The 19,667-nt window shown below is 34.7% G+C and overlaps 3 protein-coding genes and 1 long non-coding RNA gene across 7 annotated transcripts in view; 1 reads left to right on the plus strand and 3 right to left on the minus strand.

Annotated features, from left to right (window-relative positions):
• Nucleotides 1-5,642: 5,642 nt before the first annotated feature.
• LOC111445383 (GATA transcription factor 8-like) lies at nt 5,643-7,074 on the minus strand. 3 transcript variants are annotated; one of them, XM_023083731.1, is made up of 3 exons: nt 7,003-7,074; nt 6,538-6,830; nt 5,643-6,264 (listed from the first exon to the last, which is right to left on the minus strand). In XM_023083731.1, exons 2-3 carry the CDS (start codon nt 6,739-6,741, stop codon nt 5,671-5,673), a joined length of 798 nt encoding a protein of 265 aa, XP_022939499.1. In that variant the 5' UTR covers nt 6,742-6,830; nt 7,003-7,074; the 3' UTR covers nt 5,643-5,670. The 3 variants fall into 3 exon arrangements, 2 of the variants coding, with proteins under 2 accessions (XP_022939499.1, XP_022939498.1); XR_002710830.1 differs by having other exon boundaries at nt 6,605-7,069; XM_023083730.1 differs by having other exon boundaries at nt 6,538-7,069.
• A 5,094-nt stretch (nt 7,075-12,168) lies between these two features.
• On the plus strand, nt 12,169-15,147 carry LOC111444920. Of its 2 annotated transcripts, none has more exons than XR_002710758.1 (4): nt 12,169-12,501; nt 12,587-12,661; nt 14,758-14,948; nt 15,058-15,147. It is a non-coding gene; the product is annotated as an uncharacterized LOC111444920 (long non-coding RNA). The 2 variants fall into 2 exon arrangements; XR_002710759.1 differs by having other exon boundaries at nt 14,842-14,948.
• On the minus strand, nt 12,943-18,919 carry LOC111444916 (protein ENHANCED DISEASE RESISTANCE 2-like). The gene is made up of 21 exons (XM_023083047.1): nt 18,437-18,919; nt 17,436-17,510; nt 17,299-17,352; nt 17,158-17,223; nt 17,029-17,090; nt 16,816-16,946; nt 16,695-16,741; nt 16,514-16,614; nt 16,311-16,406; nt 16,166-16,230; nt 16,002-16,073; nt 15,638-15,784; nt 15,230-15,534; nt 15,094-15,157; nt 14,803-14,975; nt 14,074-14,175; nt 13,936-13,986; nt 13,708-13,851; nt 13,534-13,629; nt 13,358-13,459; nt 12,943-13,279 (listed from the first exon to the last, which is right to left on the minus strand). Exons 1-21 carry the CDS (start codon nt 18,587-18,589, stop codon nt 13,187-13,189), a joined length of 2,199 nt encoding a protein of 732 aa, XP_022938815.1. The 5' UTR covers nt 18,590-18,919; the 3' UTR covers nt 12,943-13,186.
• LOC111444917 overlaps nt 15,431-19,667 on the minus strand; it is a 9,233-nt gene continuing 4,996 nt past the window's right edge. Inside the window, exon 3 of the transcript XR_002710757.1 lies at nt 15,431-15,442. The gene's annotated coding sequence lies outside the window, so the exon portion shown is untranslated. The remainder of the gene's footprint in view (nt 15,443-19,667) is intronic.

Here is a 19,667-nt window from a genome sequence, read left to right on the forward strand (position 1 = left end):
TAAAAAAAAAAAAAAAAAAAAAACACTGAAATTTCTTTTACTAACCCAATTGTTTTTTTGTTTTTTTATATATATATATATTTCTATTTTTAGCTACTAAACTATATATTAGTAATACATTTACATAATTTTATTATTTTTTACCTGATTTTATTATATTAAATCATAGTCAATTCACCATCGACAAAAATATCGTGGGTTTTTTTAAATATTACTCTATTTTAATAAATTAATTTTATAAAAATTATTGTATATAATTAAAATAAAAAAAAACACCATTCTTTTCTCCTTTGCGTACGCTTTATAGTTAGAAAAGGAATGACGCTATATTTTTCGAAAAATATATAATTTATAATATATATTTCGTAAAATATATAATATTTATTTATTTATTTTTGAGATCTCTAACAACCACATCTCAAAAAAAAAACCATAAATTCATCCATTCATTCAGGTGTCCTTTTTTTTCGTCTGTTATTTCAAATTTTTTTAAATAAATTAAATTAAATTAAATAACAATTTAATTTTAAAATTCTATTTACCTGATTCCAAAATTACTGAAATTTTTACTTTTATTTTTATTTTTTAATTTTCCCTTTCCCGCCACTGTCCCACTCCCCTCTTGTCGCGCGTGTCATCAAATATTTATTTATTTTTATTTTAATAAAATAAATATATTTATTTATTTATTTATTTATAAATTGAGTTATGTGGTTGCTTCGACTATTTTATAACTTGGTAACATATTAATAAGGGATTGATGGCAATCCTGCCTTTTTTAGCTGGAGTTGAGACAATTGTTTGGACGCTCGAATATTGTGCATTAAACTACGTAGTCAAATTTGCTTCTAAAAAAGTTATAAAAAAATATTTAATTAGGATCGACAGCTTACGTGAATTTTACGTTCAATCCTATTCATACAAACTATATGAGTCGGTTTATGTGAAAACATATCGTCGGTGTTTACTGATGTTTTTTTTTTTAAATATTAATGTTCGTGAATTTTATGTTCAATCCTACTCATACAAATCATATAAGTCGGTTTATGTGAAAACATATCGTCGGTGTTTACTGATGGTTTTTTTAAATATTAATGTTTGGAAATAAAATAAAAATAATGCTTACGTGAATCTTATTGATAAGATAAGGAATCATTACAAGGGGAATAAGATACGGATTACCTTGCTGATCGAATATTTCAAGACAAGAATATTGTTTGAGATTCGAATCACTCCACAGGCAAGATCGATCATGTCTAGCTTGAATGATTCTTGTTAATCAAATATCTCAAACACTTGTTTGAGATTCGAATCATTCCACAAGCAAGATTGATCATGTCGAGCTTGAATGATTATACATGCAACCTAAACTATATAGAATTGCAAAGAAACTTAGCCATTGGCTAAAGAAGAGCACAGATGCTTCTTTTATTTTCCAAGTCTACCTTACAAATACAACATAGATGGCTTTATATAGCCTCAAAATGAAACTATTAATGACCATAATTAGCGATTATGTAAATATAACCTAAATAAAATGTCTTAAAATACAATAACTCTAAATTACTCTAAATTCTAACCCACCTAAAATTTATAACCATCAAACTTCATTCCTCTTTAATGTGGCTTGAATTGCAACCTCTTTTGATAATTTTGACAACATTTTCTTCGCATCTTCATTGAATTATATTGTATGAATGATGTCTCTTGGTTCATATCACTTATGTTCAATCCTACTCTTACAAATCATATAAGTCGATTTATGTGAAAACATATCGTTTGTGTTTATTGATGTTTTTTTTAAATATTAATGTTTGGAAATAAAATAAAAATAATTATAATAATTAGGATACAGTCAAAATTGTTGTTGGGATTATTTGAGATAATGGCTGAAATCAAGAAGGATGCTGTAGTAAAGGTAACCATAGTTTAGATATCGCAATTCCTCTAACCATGGTTAAGCCCTTAACTGAACGGTCAACAACAATTAGTTTTCCAACCCAACCCTTCCTCGTTTTTTGTTATTTGCTTGTCTATTTTTGGGTCTGACAAAAATTTGGTCTGCCCTTCCCTACAAGGGCATTTTTGTCCTTTCATACCTCGGATAAAGCCCACAATTTTGACGCGTTGTTCGGGAGTGTTGTAGCTACCTTTTGTCCTGTCCTGTCCTTATATTCATCTCGACGGATCTTATCGGTAATGATATGTCTTAAGCTTAATGGTTGTCGGTCTAGCTTACAATTGAATACATCGTCCTTATTACTGTTATAATATACATGAGGGTAAAAACGCAATAAAGTAAGCAATCCTAGCTGGAAGGATAGGATACGATGGCTCTCGGAAATGGGAAAAACAGGTTCGAGTGGCGATTCGAGAAAAACTGCGAATTGTCTAAATTGCTCTCCCCTCTTGGCCTTGAGCTGACGTCAACATAAACGCTCTAAAATAGAAAACTCGAGACGTAGTTAGGCTAACAAGTTGAATCGGATCATCAGATGCAAATTTTCTCTTTCATTTACTCAAAATTTTGTGTTTAAATTAAAGGATACATTCATGATATACTTAATATTTATCGGTTTTAGTTTTAATGAGCTCAAGTGTAATAGTGACTATTTTTTTAATTGAAAATTAAAATCTATCGAATATTATTTTAGTTAATAAATATGACTATAATATTTAAAGTATATTAATAAAAAATAAATTATTAAAAAAAAAAGAAATTTGAGAATAAATAACAAATAAATCATCAAAACCCATACTTAAAAAAAATTATAAACAAAATAAACTATTAAATTCAGTTATAAGTTTAAATTTTAAATTTAATTAATAAAGATAATAATTTGAATTTAAATCATGCAAACATATTTTTAAAATTTTTAAAAATTAAACCAAAACTTAAAATTCACTTCTACTTAAACCCAAAAATTGAACTCACGTTAGTTGAACAATTAGTATCGGCGGCGGAAGTGGACCAAATGAGAGGGAATGTGCAGCGGTACTAGTCACAGGAACATCGCGCACCTCTTATCTCTTTATAACTTGTAATCTAAACTTATTATTTTTTAAGTAATTTTTTTAAATTAATGTTAATATCGTTTTATTAAAAGTTAGTATTAAAGTTCCGTCTTTATTAATAACTTATTATTTTTTAGTAAATTTTTTTAAAATTAATGTTAATATCGTTTTATTAAAAGTTAGTATTAAAGTGTCCGTCTTTATTAATATAGATTATATACATTTTCATAAGGTAATATATATAAGTAGGATGGAATGACCAGCACAGTATATCTTATATTTTTTTTTGTTTGATTCAAAATTTGAATCCAACTTACTAATTATTCTCAGTTGATAAACAAAAATTAATTAAAATAAAAATTAAAAAATTTAATAATTAGTCTAGGCCTGAATTTACCTAAACATAAATGTTATAAAATAGAATAGGGAGACCTTCAAATCTCTCATGTATTCGTAGTAAAAATTGGAGATTTATTTTTAGGAATATATATTAATTATTAGTTTTTCTATTAATATTTACTTTATTTATTTATTATTTACTATTTACTGTTTTTTGTTATTTTTTAGAGATATCTGGTTGGGACTCATTTAAATAGTAATGGAGGAATATAGATTATATTCCCGTACCCACCCATAATTCCCCAAATTCTTCCTCTTATTTATTTATTTATTTTTAAACAGTAAAATTTTATGATATTAAATAAAAATATAATAAATATGCGAGTAACCATGATATTTAACCATAAAATTAAATTAAATTTTATTCTTGCAGCATACAAAATATTATTAAATATTTTCAAGAAAAAATTTAATATATATAAGTAATTAAAACTTCATAATCAATATTTTTTTAATTCACAAAAAAAAATTGATCTTTATAATATTTATAATCTCTTATCTAATTTTTTCTAACCCAATTAAATAATTAATCAACAGATTTTAAAAATTATTAATACATCTAAAACAATAATAAATAAGGTTGAGATTAGAGAATTTTGATATTTTTATTAATTTAAAACAATAATAATTAAAAAAAATGAAAATGAAAAAGTTTGATTTAATTAAAATAAATAAATAAATTACAAGTATGTGATTCCTCAGCGTCACAGTTGTATGTTGATGACACGCGCGTGTGTTTTAGATTGTTAAACGCTGCTGTCTGTTAAGTTGGCCCCACTGTCTGTCACCTTAAACATCACATCAAATGTTTTTTTTATATGTCATTCCAAATATATTGGTGGGAATGGTAGAGAACCGTGTAATTAATTATTCAAATTTTTTTATTAATTAATTTCATTAAAATTATTTATTTTAAATTAATTATTAATATTTATTTTTGAATAATAATAATAATTATAATAATATATATTAAATTAAAATTTAAAATATATTATAGTTTTATTAATAAATGAGTAGTATTATATAAGATTTATTAGTATGAGCATAATTCATGATTTTTTAAATTGTAAATTAAAATTTATATAATTTTGTTAAAATTATTGATGGGAAAATAATTAATAAAGTTAATTATAAAAAATTAAAAAATCTAAAATTAGAATTTTTAAGGTTATTTTAATTTAGTTTAATAAAATTAAATAATAATAATATTTAATAAATATAAAATTAGATGATAAAATGGTTAAAAATACGTTATTTATGTATCTCATTTTCATATTTATTGTTAGGTATACTAAATGATTAAAATAAACTCTTAAACAGTAGAAGATGAAAACGCGCTTGTTATGCTATTATAACACCAAGTCACACGTGTAAGCGCACATCTTATAGTCCGTGTAGACGCGCTTTGTGCGGTAGTTCATATAGTTTAAATTTTCAGTCCACTCCAAATTTATTATTTTTTGTAACTAAAAATATTTTCATGTATATAAATAAGTAGATAGGATAATCGGCTCCCATTGACCCATAAAGTATATTACGATATCTTGTATTTTTTTGTTTGATTGAAAATTTGAATCCGCATACTAATTATTCAGCGCATAAACATTGATTAAAATAAAATTTTAAAAATTTAGTAACTAATGTTATTAACGCTTTTTTAAATAATATTGAAATTATTCGGCACATAAACATGAATTAAAATAAAATTTTTAAAATTTAGTAACTATTATTATCGTTTTTTTAAATAATATTGAACGGTTCATCTTTATCGATATCTATTAAATAGTTAATTTAACAGAAAAATGTACTATCACTCACTCACTGTTAATCTTCATGGATTAAATAGTCAATTTAACATAAATGTACTATCACTCATTTAAATATATGAAATTTAACCTGAAAAAAAAAATACAAAAATTATTTTAATTCTAATGAAAAATTATTTTAGTACTAATGTTTTTTTTTTATTTAAATTGAGTGGTAATAAATGGGTGAAAAAAATATTATAATAAAAAAACAAATTATTTCAATAAATACTATTATTTATATAAGACCAATAAAATCTTATTCTATTTATATAAGACTGATAAAAAATAGAAAATCTATTCTTTGTTAATAAAAAAAGAAAACAAATTCTATTTTAGTGGAATGTAAGAAAATCTATTGTATTTGTTAATAAAAAAACAAATTCTATTCTACGTGTATAAGACTAAAAAAAATAAATCCTATCCTATTCTATGTAATGAGAATTTCCACTTATTTAATTCTCATTTCAATAACTTTTTTGTGCGAATTAGAGTGCAAACGAGAGACAAAACTCGGGCTCGCCGCCGGCCGGTACTCGGGATAGAGGCGCCCGGATTTGTACCGAACACCGCAAGCATTACAGAGGGTTTTAGGCCCCAATGGTCCCGCTCTCCATTGCGGCGTTTTCGTCACTTCACAGTGTAAGCATTTCCTGGAGTCGCTTCGTGGATTAAATGCATCATTTGATGACAATTTGATTTTCTTCTCGGCTGGCGGAGGGGAACAGGACTCGCCATAGTTCTCCGAGTTCTCCGAGTTCTCCGAATCCGATGAACTAGTAGGCGATACGAGATGTGGTGGTGGGGGAATGAAAAATGACTGCCGTGGTCGCTTGCTGCTAGCGTCGTCTCGTCTGCAGGCGTCGTCGGCTAGCTCTTTTCTTTTGCTACTGCTACTTTCGCTACTATTGTCGAGAACGGAAACAGGACTTGAGACCCGAAATTTGTTTGACTCCGACGACGAGCTGCTGACGGTTTGGGTTCCGGCGCCGGCGAAGGAATCGTCTAAATTTGAGAACCATTCCGATGGAATAATATCTTCGTACTGAAACAGAGAAACCCAAGTCAATAGAGGAGCTCAACAAAGAAGCCCAGCCCAAGCCAACAAAGAAGTTCAACAAAGAAGCCCAGCCCGAAGCTCAACAAGCCCAGCCCAATCCAACAAATTTTTAATTATTGTGGAGGAAAAAAAAACTATTAAAATCGAAATTTAAATTTTAAATTTAATTAATAATGATAATAATTTGAATTTAAATCAAAATATTTTCAAAAGTTCAAAAAATTAAACTAAATCAGATTAAACCAAAATTTAACTCACGATCTCGTTAGGGAAGCCAATACTAACTATACTATCTGAACAACCAGTATCGACGGCTGAAGTGTACCAAATGGGAGGAAATACTGCGGCGGCGGTAGTGGTCATAGGAACATCGTCAAGGTCTTCGGTAGAAAAGTCCAGAAGGTCGTCGATATGATCAAAGCAATTTCCACAGTCAATTTCGTCGCCTAAACTTCCTTCCATAATCGGTCTTCAATTTTTCACTAAATAATTCAGAGTACGCAAGAACTTATAGTAGAAGGAACTCTGAATCTGTGTTGGATCCTACAGATCTGAGATGCGATTTTTAAAGAAGCAGCGAGATTATGGAGTGAGGAATTTGAAGAAGCAGCGAACAAAAACGGAGGAATAAATGAAACGAGAGAGAGAAATAAAACATTCAAATATCTTTTTGGAATTTGAATTTGAAATTCATATGAAAGAGAAGCAGAATCATAGAGTTACCAGAGGAAAATAGTTCCAGATGAAGAACAGCTATGCCCTAAACGCCATTAAAGCTTAGAGAGAGAAACTGCGGGATTTGATTCTAGGTTGAAGACAGAGTGGGGAATCAAATGGCTATATATATATATATATTTTTTAATTTCTTTTTTCGATTCTAATTTAATTTTTTTTAAAAACAATTTATATATTTTAAATCGGAACTAATAATTAATTATATATTTTAAGTTCAATTATTTTACTTGATTTCATTTAAAATTAGTTTATGTCTAATTATTAATGGAAGAAATTTGAATTATAGAAAAAAAAAATCTAAAAAGTCCTATTAAAAGTAAAAAAAAAAGTCGCCAGTTCAGAAATTTATTCGACACAAAATTGAAATTAATAGCGTATTGAAAAAGTTATATAACTATAAATATGTTTTATCTGTTTGAAAATAAATAATAAATATATATTTTCTATTTTTGGTAGTTGGTATCCTATTTAAACTTTGTGAGGAAAAAACTTTCAATCTCTCTTTTGTTTTTCATTCTTGGTATCACTCCAGAGAGACAGTGATGGGTTCTTTGCCCCTGCCCTGCCAGATGAAGCGACAGAAGAGATGAGTTACGATAGGTGTCAAGAAGTGTAGTGATGTATGCAGCTGAGACATACTCATTACAGGTAGACTTTAACTTTGTTTCTACTAATCAATTTGATTAGGCATTCACCGTCTATTTTCATTGTTCAACTGTTCTCATCAACGATAACAAATGAATTGGGATCACCGGTCTCTATAGCAATTGTCTCATAGTCTCTTAATCTCTGTATCTTAAATTGGCTAAAGATATCTTCAATCATTCTCCCTGACCAGACTGAGAACTAAGCATCTTCAATGTTTCACAACATCGATGCGGGATTGAGTGATGGAATGATTATATGATAAGCACATGCCCCTCATTAAAGAATTTTATACTTGCAATGATCAGGAGGATTATCCACCACTAGTGGTGTACATGGTCCTTAATACATTTTATATATTTTTATTTGGCTCTGGTCAACCAAAAGTTTTGCTCACAAACCTGAAACCAAAAGTTTTGCTCACAAACCTGAAACCAAAAGTTTTGCTCACAAACCTGAAACCAAAAGTTTTGCTCACAAACCTGAAACCAAAAGTTTTGCTCACAAACCTGAAACCAAACAGACTTTGCTCACAAACCTGAAACCAAACAGACTTTGCTCACAAACCTGAAACCAAACAGACTTTGCTCACAAACCTGAAACCAAACAGACTTTGCTCACAAACCTGAAACCAAACAGACTTTGCTCACAAACCTGAAACCAAACAGACTTTGCTCACAAACCTGAAACCAAACAGACTTTGCTCACAAACCTGAAACCAAACAGACTTTGCTCACAAACCTGAAACCAAACAGACTTTGCTCACAAACCTGAAACCAAACAGACTTTGCTCACAAACCTGAAACCAAACAGACTTTGCTCACAAACCTGAAACCAAACAGACTTTGCTCACAAACCTGAAACCAAACAGACTTTGCTCACAAACCTGAAACCAAACAGACTTTGCTCACAAACCTGAAACCAAACAGACTTTGCTCACAAACCTGAAACCAAACAGACTTTGCTCACAAACCTGAAACCAAACAGACTTTGCTCACAAACCTGAAACCAAACAGACTTTGCTCACAAACCTGAAACCAAACAGACTTTGCTCACAAACCTGAAACCAAACAGACTTTGCTCACAAACCTGAAACCAAACAGACTTTGCTCACAAACCTGAAACCAAACAGACTTTGCTCACAAACCTGAAACCAAACAGACTTTGCTCACAAACCTGAAACCAAACAGACTTTGCTCACAAACCTGAAACCAAACAGACTTTGCTCACAAACCTGAAACCAAACAGACTTTGCTCACAAACCTGAAACCAAACAGACTTTGCTCACAAACCTGAAACCAAACAGACTTTGCTCACAAACCTGAAACCAAACAGACTTTGCTCACAAACCTGAAACCAAACAGACTTTGCTCACAAACCTGAAACCAAACAGACTTTGCTCACAAACCTGAAACCAAACAGACTTTGCTCACAAACCTGAAACCAAACAGACTTTGCTCACAAACCTGAAACCAAACAGACTTTGCTCACAAACCTGAAACCAAACAGACTTTGCTCACAAACCTGAAACCAAACAGACTTTGCTCACAAACCTGAAACCAAACAGACTTTGCTCACAAACCTGAAACCAAACAGACTTTGCTCACAAACCTGAAACCAAACAGACTTTGCTCACAAACCTGAAACCAAACAGACTTTGCTCACAAACCTGAAACCAAACAGACTTTGCTCACAAACCTGAAACCAAACAGACTTTGCTCACAAACCTGAAACCAAACAGACTTTGCTCACAAACCTGAAACCAAACAGACTTTGCTCACAAACCTGAAACCAAACAGACTCTTGCTCACAAACCTGAAACCAAACAGACTTGCTCTGCTCACAAACCTGAAACCAAACAGACTTGCTCTGCTCACAAACCTGAAACCAAACAGACTCTGCTCTGCTCACAAACCTGAAACCAAACAGACTCTGCTCTGCTCACAAACCTGAAACCAAACAGACTCTGCTCTGCTCACAAACCTGAAACCAAACAGACTCTGCTCTGCTCACAAACCTGAAACCAAACAGACTCTGCTCTGCTCACAAACCTGAAACCAAACAGACTCTGCTCTGCTCACAAACCTGAAACCAAACAGACTCTGCTCTGCTCACAAACCTGAAACCAAACAGACTCTGCTCTGCTCACAAACCTGAAACCAAACAGACTTTGCTCACAAACCTGAAACCAAACAGACTTTGCTCACAAACCTGAAACCAAACAGACTTTGCTCACAAACCTGAAACCAAACAGACTTTGCTCACAAACCTGAAACCAAACAGACTTTGCTCACAAACCTGAAACCAAACAGACTTTGCTCACAAACCTGAAACCAAACAGACTTTGCTCACAAACCTGAAACCAAACAGACTTTGCTCACAAACCTGAAACCAAACAGACTTTGCTCACAAACCTGAAACCAAACAGACTTTGCTCACAAACCTGAAACCAAACAGACTTTGCTCACAAACCTGAAACCAAACAGACTTTGCTCACAAACCTGAAACCAAACAGACTTTGCTCACAAACCTGAAACCAAACAGACTTTGCTCTGCTCACAAACCTGAAACCAAACAGACTTTGCTCACAAACCTGAAACCAAACAGACTTTGCTCACAAACCTGAAACCAAACAGACTTTGCTCACAAACCTGAAACCAAACAGACTTTGCTCACAAACCTGAAACCAAACAGACTTTGCTCACAAACCTGAAACCAAACAGACTTTGCTCACAAACCTGAAACCAAACAGACTTTGCTCACAAACCTGAAACCAAACAGACTTTGCTCACAAACCTGAAACCAAACAGACTTTGCTCACAAACCTGAAACCAAACAGACTTTGCTCACAAACCTGAAACCAAACAGACTTTGCTCACAAACCTGAAACCAAACAGACTCTGCTCACAAACCTGAAACCAAANTGCTCTGCTCACAAACCTGAAACCAAACAGACTCTGCTCTGCTCACAAACCTGAAACCAAACAGACTTTGCTCTGCTCACAAACCTGAAACCAAACAGACTTTGCTCTGCTCACAAACCTGAAACCAAACAGACTTAGTCTAGGTTTAGAAAAATGAACCCAACCCTACTCGAAATGCTATTCCAACCCAACCCTTAGGGTTAGTTTGGGTTGGGTTGGTCCAGGTTGTCGGGTTGAATGTACACCCCTATCAGCCAGACTAAGAGCCACATGAGACTAAGACATGACCTAGACTCCTACGAGGGGAGAATTTTTCGCAATGGGCGAAAACCTGACGGAGCAATGCCGCATGGAGGTAAAAGGTCTACGGGTCGTGAACTTCTTTTCTTGGAGAAGAAGCAATGACAGGGGGAATAAGCATCGGCTAACTCTGTGCCAGTAGCTTGTAGCCTGGGAATAAGCATCGGCCAACTCTGTGCCAGCAGCTTGTAGCAACGGCAGCACCAATGACCGTATCTGGGGAATAAGCATCGGCCAACTCTGTGCCAGCAGCTTGTAGCAACGGCAACATCGGCCAACTCTGTGCCAGCAGCTTGTAGCAACGGCAACATCGGCCAACTCTGTGCCAGCAGCTTGTAGCAACGGCAGCAGCAATAACCGTATCTGGGGAATAAGCATCGGCCGACTCTGTGCCAGCAGCTTGTAGCAACGGCAACATCGGTCAACTCTGTGCCAGCAGCTTGTAGCAACGGCAACATCGGTCAACTCTGTGCTAGCAGCTTGTAGCAACGGCAACATCGGTCAACTCTGTGCCAGCAGCTTGTAGCAACGGCAGCATCGGCCGACTCTGTGCCAGCAGCTTGTAGCAACGGCAGCATCGGCCGACTCTGTGCCAGCAGCTTGTAGCAACGGCAGCATCGGCCGACTCTGTGCCAGCAGCTTGTAGCAACGGCAGCACCGGCCAACTCTGTGCCAGCAACTTGTAGCAACGACAACACCGGCCAACTCTGTGCCAGCAACTTGTAGCAACGACAACACCGGCCAACTCTGTGCCAGCAACTTGTAGCAACGACAACATCGGCCAACTCTGTGCCAGCAACTTGCTTGTTATCTAGAATGATTGTGCGAAATCTACTTCAAAATTGGATGTTGATTTAACACCTCCTTAAATGTTATAAACATTAATAAATATCGGACTTTTAATTCCACTATTTCTAGTTCTTAACCATTTCTTTTCTAAAGTTTTGTATGTATAAGTATTTATGGTAAATATTGTTTCAAATATTAAAATATTAAAATTAATTATTTATTTATTTGGATATGCTAAATTTTATATTAAAAAAGTTATGTAAAACAATAATATTATATATTATAAAACTTTTAGCTTATTTATTCAATGAGTTATTTACATTGAATTTATTATATAATAAATAATGTTATATTGTAAAATAAAATAAACTAAAATTGCAAGACTTTATAATATAAATTTCACCATGGATATAATATTTTTTAAAAATGGAATTCATTATATATATAATGAAAAGAAGTAAACTAAAATTTGTAAAGTAAAGGCAAGCTGGCCCTGAGTTTTTCGTATTTATTCTTTGCCCCCAAATTTTAAAGCATTTGCAATGTGTACCCAAAAGTAAACCTATGAATAAATAATAATTATTATTTTTCTTCCACTTCTCTGGTTTTTACTTACCAAACATCGATTTAAAACTCTTCAGTTCAAATCCTCTGATTTATATCGAGTTTTAAAAATTGTTCGCCGGCCGCGTCGCTCTCGCGCTGCCCAGCCGTATCACACCGCCGACGCTGCCGTTTATGTACGGCCGCTGGATTTCTTCTTGCTCCGTTGGCTCTCGATTTCTTCTTGGCTCGATGGCCTGTCGTCGTTCACAACTTTTGGTGTTAGGTTTGTGTGTTGAATTCAATCTCCGTCGAGGTTTGATCTGGATTTCATGGTTAATCTCAATACGATTGTTGTTATGGACTCTCAGCATCTTCGCTATGGATTTCTCCACTGCCGCCATAGCCTCGTGTTCCTCCCGTCGGTTCCGCCGCGGATTTTGCAGGTACGGCGTTTCTCTCCGCCTGTGTTTTGAATGATTATTATTTCTAAAAACTAAACGCAATTTTGGTTCCCTTCATCATCCACATGAACTACCTAAACTGAAATACCAATACTACCCCTATTGCTTTTTTTTTATTTTTTTAATTTAAGTAAAATATAATTGAATTTTTGGATTGCTTCGAACACGTGGCCACGAACATGGGTCCAAATGCGATAATTGAACCAAAAGTGAAATGACAAATTTGCCCTTTAAATGATAAGAGAGAGAATTAACACAAAAAGTTGCATAAGAATTTCCTATGAATAAACAAATTTTTTTTTAATTATAATAATTTGGCTGTTGACTAAAATAGCCTGATGGTACAAAAGCACCGTACAATTGAGCTGAGAATTCAGATTGGATAAAAATAAATAAATCAGAGCTTCTATACATTGTTAATCAGGAAAAGAATTTGATGTAAATCTGTATTCAGAGGGTCCCATACTTGTTGTTCTTAGAGGGTTGAGAATTTCAGGGCAGGTATTTTCATGGCTTTATCAGTAGTGATTTAGTCACGTCCAAATGATTGAGTCGACACGTCCCGAGAAGGATCTCGGGGAGCTCCTCTTGCGTGTTGCCCTGCCATGATCAAAGAAAAATGTAACGAGGCAAATAAAACCATTTCAAGACCTAGTTATAGACAAAGGTGTATTATACCTGAATTACAAAAGCCATTTCTATGACCAAATTGTTCAAATAACCAAGAACAAGATTGACCACCCCCCTTGCGACTGTTGAGGATCCAACATCAATTTCGAGCTGATTTCACACACAAAAAAGGAGTTATAATATGATAAGAGGGTGAGATAGAGAGATCATTATAGTTAGTTCACCTCCAAATAGTTCTTCCCACTAAAGTAATGTACTTCAAGTGCATGACCAATCAAGCAAGCTTTCTTCCCAACACTTTGCTTGACTATCCATGATCCCTGACAATATAATATCCAATGGAGAATGTCAGACAATGGACTTCTTGATTCTTCATAGGTGTAGGCTCTGTTACTGACCTGAGAAATGTAAGGTATGAGCTTAAATCTTGAATTCCTAAAGGCATCATCTCCTTCAACAAAGCTTTTGAGCAAGGGACTGCTCTCGAGAGGAGTCCTCATCATGTAATACATTGCCAAGGTGTACGTGGTTGTGCCAGGAACCTAAATCACGTTTCACGGCAGCAAAGGGTAAGCTTTGATCCTACTCGATTATGGTGGCCGGAAAGAAACCTTGAATCGACTTACTTGTATGTTAACAACGAAGAAGAATTCTGGTCCACCTCGTTCTGCATATTTCTGCATATATATAATCAACATCAGCCATTTTCCTACTCAATTAGGAAGGTTTTTGACAAACTTGTGATTAGAAAAACCAAGCCAAACCTGAACAATACCACCCGGACGCCCACCAAGATTATCTTCTCGCCTGTCTGACCTTAGCCAGTCTGCACCAACCAGTTGCATCAACGTGCCATTTGCCTTGATCTGATACAGAGAAATGTGGTAAAGAACATTTGTCCAATTCCAACTTTAATTTTATCAATTACTAAATTATATCCCATTTTTGCCCTTTGATGGGAACATAGTTGTGAGATCTCACGTCGGTTTGGGAGGGGAACGAAGCACTCTTTAAAAGGGTGTGGAAACCTCCCTCTAGAGGACATGTTTTAAAAAACCTTGAGGGGAAGTCCAAAAGAGAAACCTCAAAAAAGACAATATCTGCTAGCGATGAACTTGGGCAATTACACTAACAGAAGAAATAAGCTAAGTCCATTTTGTTCTAAAATTTAAAATTGATCGGAGACTGCATTGTGAATAGAATCTACTCTTATCTGATTAACGAAAAAGACTGCTAACTAACTTTTGAAGCAGAGCTAAAGAAATCAGCTGAGAAATAACAGCTTACCAACCAACATATAGCTCTACGACGCTGTCAACCTTAAATTCAGAAAATATTACTGACTGTACACAGTCTGAGTACACCATGCTGTGTTTGATCCAAAATTTTCTTAACAAATATCTTTGAAACCCTAATATTTGAAGTTCCTCTGCGTGGTTTGATTATAGGCTTGGACTTCTTCATGAAACACAGCCATATACATTAAAGCATACCTTCTGGTGGTCCTTCAAATAGTTTTTGCCACGTATCAGAAACAAAGAGGGATCTGCCGATGCCACACTGCATGGAGAAAAGTTGGGGTCTTTTGGAAGCGTGGATCCATAGGAGTACGGCATAGTTTCTTCTCTAGGCAACTCAGGTAATTCTGCATAACCCTTCTTCTGAACTGAAACACACAAATTATTTGATTCTTTAGAATGAAATCTAAATAAAGCTTGTAATTCCACATTTGAAATAATTCTAATCAGCTGCTGATCGTGCAACTTTTTCACGAAAACAAGTACCTGCAAGATCATGCAACTTCTTCACAAAAACAGCTGCTGATGATAGTTTGGTCTGGGACATATTCTGCAGATTTCAAAAAAGAATAAAGTTGGTACAACTATGTAAGAAACTTTAAATTTAGCAATAAGAAAGTACCATCTGTTGCATAGTCAAGTCAGACGTCCATTCATTCTCATAATGGTGAAGTTCTGCAGGTTCAGGAACATCGTAGAATTCATCAACAGCATCATTTAATCCAATCAAACTAGCACGAGGCATTTCCACTTCATTCTCCTTTGAAAATGCCTCTTTGATTTTCCCCATTTCTTCAGGAGATTGTATTTCTGTCTTTATCTCATCCATTTCACTCTGAGGCAACTCAAAATTTCTAAGGTCTCTACCAGATGATGAGAATTCAGATGAAGAATCACCAATCTTAGCTCTGTATAGCTCTCTTAGTGCTGCATTATGCATTATAGTTTGAGAAAACCTCCAATGGATATCTAAATTCTAAAACAAAAGCCGAAATACATCATAAGGATGCTCTAAGAAGTATATTAATACCTGCAAGCCTCTCTAGCATCCGGATAGTAATATCTCTTCCAGATGAAGGTCGCAGATATAGTTTCCAGAACTTCCAATCAACTGAAAGCATGTGTTTTACTAGCGAGTGTTTACCTTGGTTTACTGGACTTATAACGTACCCTCCACCTGAATGTGCATCCATATAAGATACTTGTTATTAGAACAAATTACAACCCACTCAATGCTCCAGAAGGTAAAAATTTCACTACAGAAAAACTATTTATTTATAATTCCTGAAAGATGGGGAAGAACCAAGGTGATCGAGGAAAATGGGTTGAGAATGAGTGTTAGCTATGCTGTTCTTTACATTATCTACACAGTTAATTAGTATTGCATACATTACTTTTAAGGGAAGCACGGACGTAGCCTTTCTGTGGTGGAAACTTCATGTGAAACACAGAATGATATAGAACCACTGTGACAGACAGAAACAGGGGAGAGAAGTTAGGGGTAGATATTATAGATTTCAAATTCCCCAAGCATTCAATTTCTCCTGAAAATTATTACCATATGTGCCATCATCTTCTCGTCTCCAATATCGACGCAAAAGAAAATCTCTCTTTTCCATCCCCCTGAAAGGTTGTCACGTTCAGCATTACATATGTGTGTATTTTCTTGTTTACTAGAATACTACAAGATTAGAAGTTCTGACCAAGGTAGCCAATCGCGATATAGTTGCATATGTATGATATCTGTATGACCATCAAGGTGTTCGACCAAACTTCCACGGTAGAAGCAGAAGTCCCATCTGCAAGACCGTGAGAAGTTAGTTCTTTAAAACAGGAAAACCCAAATTAGACAATATCTATTAGTAGACTAAGAGACATAAGTGATCATTTTAGTTAAGAATCTTACTCTGATCTTGACGGGCCAATAGACATAATGGTCCGAAAAATTTCTTCGGAAGTTCCACAAACCATACCAACAGCCATAATAGCGGGATGATCATCCCATTGCTGACAAAGAACAAAAGGATCAAATGAAAATTGAAAACATGTAACAGAACACAGGTGAGGAGTTAAAAAGGAAAGCTTACCCTACGATGGGAATCATTATCTTTTGATTCTTTGAAAAGCCGTAAGCCTGCAGATAATCAAACTCAACATATATCCACTTTTGGCTAATTGAATGAATGCAAATGAGAATTCAGGTCTTACCATTCTGACAACCAAAAATCTTCCATGGGGAAGGTGCAATAACATCAGATGTCATTGCTTCCATTTGTACAGAGGAATAGAGAGTCCAGTCTATTGAAGGCTTACAGTCCATTCTTTTTGACCCTCGAAATCTATCCAAAAATTCAATACATGCATGATATCATAACACACACACCATCCATCTAACCACCAGAGAATGAAACTAATATATACCTTAAAGCTGGATACTGTCTCTTGGAGCGATCCTTAAAGTTCCTCGCTGGATCCGAACAGCCCTAGATGCACAGTGAAAAATAAGCCTCGACCATGGGAAAAACACTGTATGAGTACAGTTTCTTATACCTTCAATGTAGCATCAAGCAGCGAGTGGATCCATTTTGCTGCATCTTCTGGGCTGCTGGCTCCCAACTATAAAGGGACATTTAAGGAAGTTACAATATAATACATTCCAAAACATGTTGTATGGCCTAGAATTAACTTCACCTTGAGTTGATCATTTTGATCGACGGTATTATAAAGTGTGAAGATGAAGAACACCTGCAGATTTCATAGGAAATTATGAATACAAGTTTACTCAAGAAATGACCAATTCAGAGATACTAGTCTCTACCACCACGTACTTTTCTATGAATACTCTCCCTCCCATTATCTGAAACTCGAATGTAGGAGTCAATCACGGCACTTCTGTTTGGTTCCTGGTGAAAAACATATGATCAATCAGAACCATTTTGTTTTAATCAATCTAGGTTCGGGGCAGAAAATACAAAATGCAAATAGTAATCTGTAATCTGTCAGATCTCAATCATTTGGAGAGAAGAACGAAACATTCTTTATAAGGGTGTGTAAACCTCTCCATAGTAGACGCATTTTAAAAACCTTGAGAGGAACTCCAAGTCCAACGAAAACAACATCTACTAGCGGTAGGCTTGGACTGTTATAAATGATATCACAGGTAGACACCGGGCGATGTGCCAACGGCACATCGCAGGCTAAGCCCCAAAGAGGTGGACACGAGGTGGTATTCCAGTAAAGACGCTAACCTCAAAGGGGTGAATTGGAAGGTCCCACATCGATTGGAGAAAGGATGAGTGTCAGCGAGGACGCTGGGCCTCGAATGAGAATGGATTGTGAGATCCCATATAGGTTGGAGAGGAGAACAAATCATTCTTTATGGGAGTGTAGAAAACTCTCTGAGAGAAAACTACAGGATGAAAAGATGAATAGAAAATTGTTGGCACATTGTTCTAGAAGATCACGAGAAACCAAGGCCTGAACAAATCAAAACCCAATTCCTACAAGTTCCCCTCGAAGGCGGTGCTCATTGCCAATTCATAACGACAATATCTTCAGTTAAAGCAATAATTCCTATCGACGTACAACTATTCTTAATGTCCATATCCATAATCCTGAGAGGTGCAATAATCTATACAGACAAGACAAAAGCTGTAACATGAACAATGTGGACCCGAGCATCTCTCATCTGTTCCCAATTTCCATCCATACGGAAGAACAACAAAGTATCATATCGAAAAAGAAACAGGATGATCAAGGAACAATTCTTCCAAAACAAATCAGACCAGAAATTACAGAACCGAAATTGAAATAAACGAGCACTAACTACCTCATTCTCTGAAACAGGGACAGATTTAAAGCTCTTGAGGCAATCATCTTGGAGAACGAAGTATCTCTTCTTCGAGTATTGCAACCCAAACCGATTAGACCGGATGAGATAGAGCCAACCTTCCATTTTGCCGTCGTTTTTTAGGGCTCCCATTGGAGAAGAAGGAACAACTGCACTCACTCGCTGCAGAAACAAGGACGAATGATCGTTAGAGCATTGCGATTAGAACGGCGAATGGGAGTCGATTTTGATGCGAAAATATTCACCCAAAACGGCCTGAAACGGAGATTTTCGTGTAGTATGATTGTGAAGGAAGATGAGGAGAAAATTGATGCTGAGAAACGGAAGATTCGAAGGACTCTCTGATTCCGACGAAGGAAATCAGAGAATCAACCGCACACAAATCCCAATTCCGAATTCTCACGGAGAAATTTCCTCTTCTTTCTCAATTTTCCCTTCGTTCCCTCTTCTCCTTTTTAATGCACGCTGAATCTTGGCGCGTACAACAAAAACCATAACCATATCCACAATTACCATTTTACCCTTCTAAATTTATTTATTTATTTATATATATTATTTTGGTCAACAATACCCCTAAGTACCAACCAGTGCGAGACGATAGATTTTTGTGATATCCCATTGGAGAGGGAAACGAAACATTTCTTACAAGGGTGTGAAAACCTATGGATCAAAGCAAACAATATCTGCTAGCGATGACCTGAGTTATTACAGTTTTTGTTTATTTCCTATTTAGTTTGGACATTGTGAGCTAAGAGATCGAGACTCCAATTTTAGAGAAGGAAATGCATGTTCCATCCACTTAACGTTTGATTTGATAGCTGATAGTTATAATATCGCAACAGATAATAGAGCTATATTTATATTAACGAATGCATTTTATTATTACTTACGCTCTTGATTATCTCTCGTTAATTAATTTTTGTTAGCTATGATACTTCTAGTTCTAAAGAATTCAAGTTTTTAGCATTTCTAATTCCATAATTCAACAAATTTTGCTGCCATTATTGCAAAGGGTAAAAGCGTAAATTTGCATATAAGCATAGCCCTTTTGGAGGTGTTAATTATTAGAATTTTGAACATTTTCTTTTGTTGAGATTAATTTAACTAATCCAACTGATTAATAGTTAATTAGTTATGATTAATTCTTTGTAGTTGAATGTTGTTGTGTTTGATGATGTTTTTTTTTTTTTTTTTTTTTTTTTCCAAAAAT

The sequence above is a fragment of the Cucurbita moschata genome, unplaced genomic scaffold (assembly GCF_002738365.1).
Source record: "Cucurbita moschata cultivar Rifu unplaced genomic scaffold, Cmos_1.0 Cmo_Scf00007, whole genome shotgun sequence".
Classification (NCBI taxonomy): Eukaryota; Viridiplantae; Streptophyta; class Magnoliopsida; order Cucurbitales; family Cucurbitaceae; genus Cucurbita; species Cucurbita moschata.

Excerpts from the sequence above, each read along its gene's own strand:
- LOC111445383 (XM_023083731.1), bottom strand. The coding sequence starts at position 6,741 with ATGGAAGGAAGTTTAGGCGACGAAATTGACTGTGGAAATTGCTTTGAT. Across the intron at positions 6,265-6,537 it reads TTGGCTTCCCTAACGAGATC|TACGAAGATATTATTCCATC; the intron begins GTGAGTTAAATT and ends TCTCTGTTTCAG.
- LOC111444916 (XM_023083047.1), bottom strand. The coding sequence starts at position 18,589 with ATGGGAGCCCTAAAAAACGACGGCAAAATGGAAGGTTGGCTCTATCTC. Across the intron at positions 16,742-16,815 it reads GATTTTTGGTTGTCAGAATG|GCTTACGGCTTTTCAAAGAA; the intron begins GTAAGACCTGAA and ends GATTATCTGCAG. Across the intron at positions 14,176-14,802 it reads ATTTGAAGGACCACCAGAAG|ATCAAGGCAAATGGCACGTT; the intron begins GTATGCTTTAAT and ends TCTCTGTATCAG.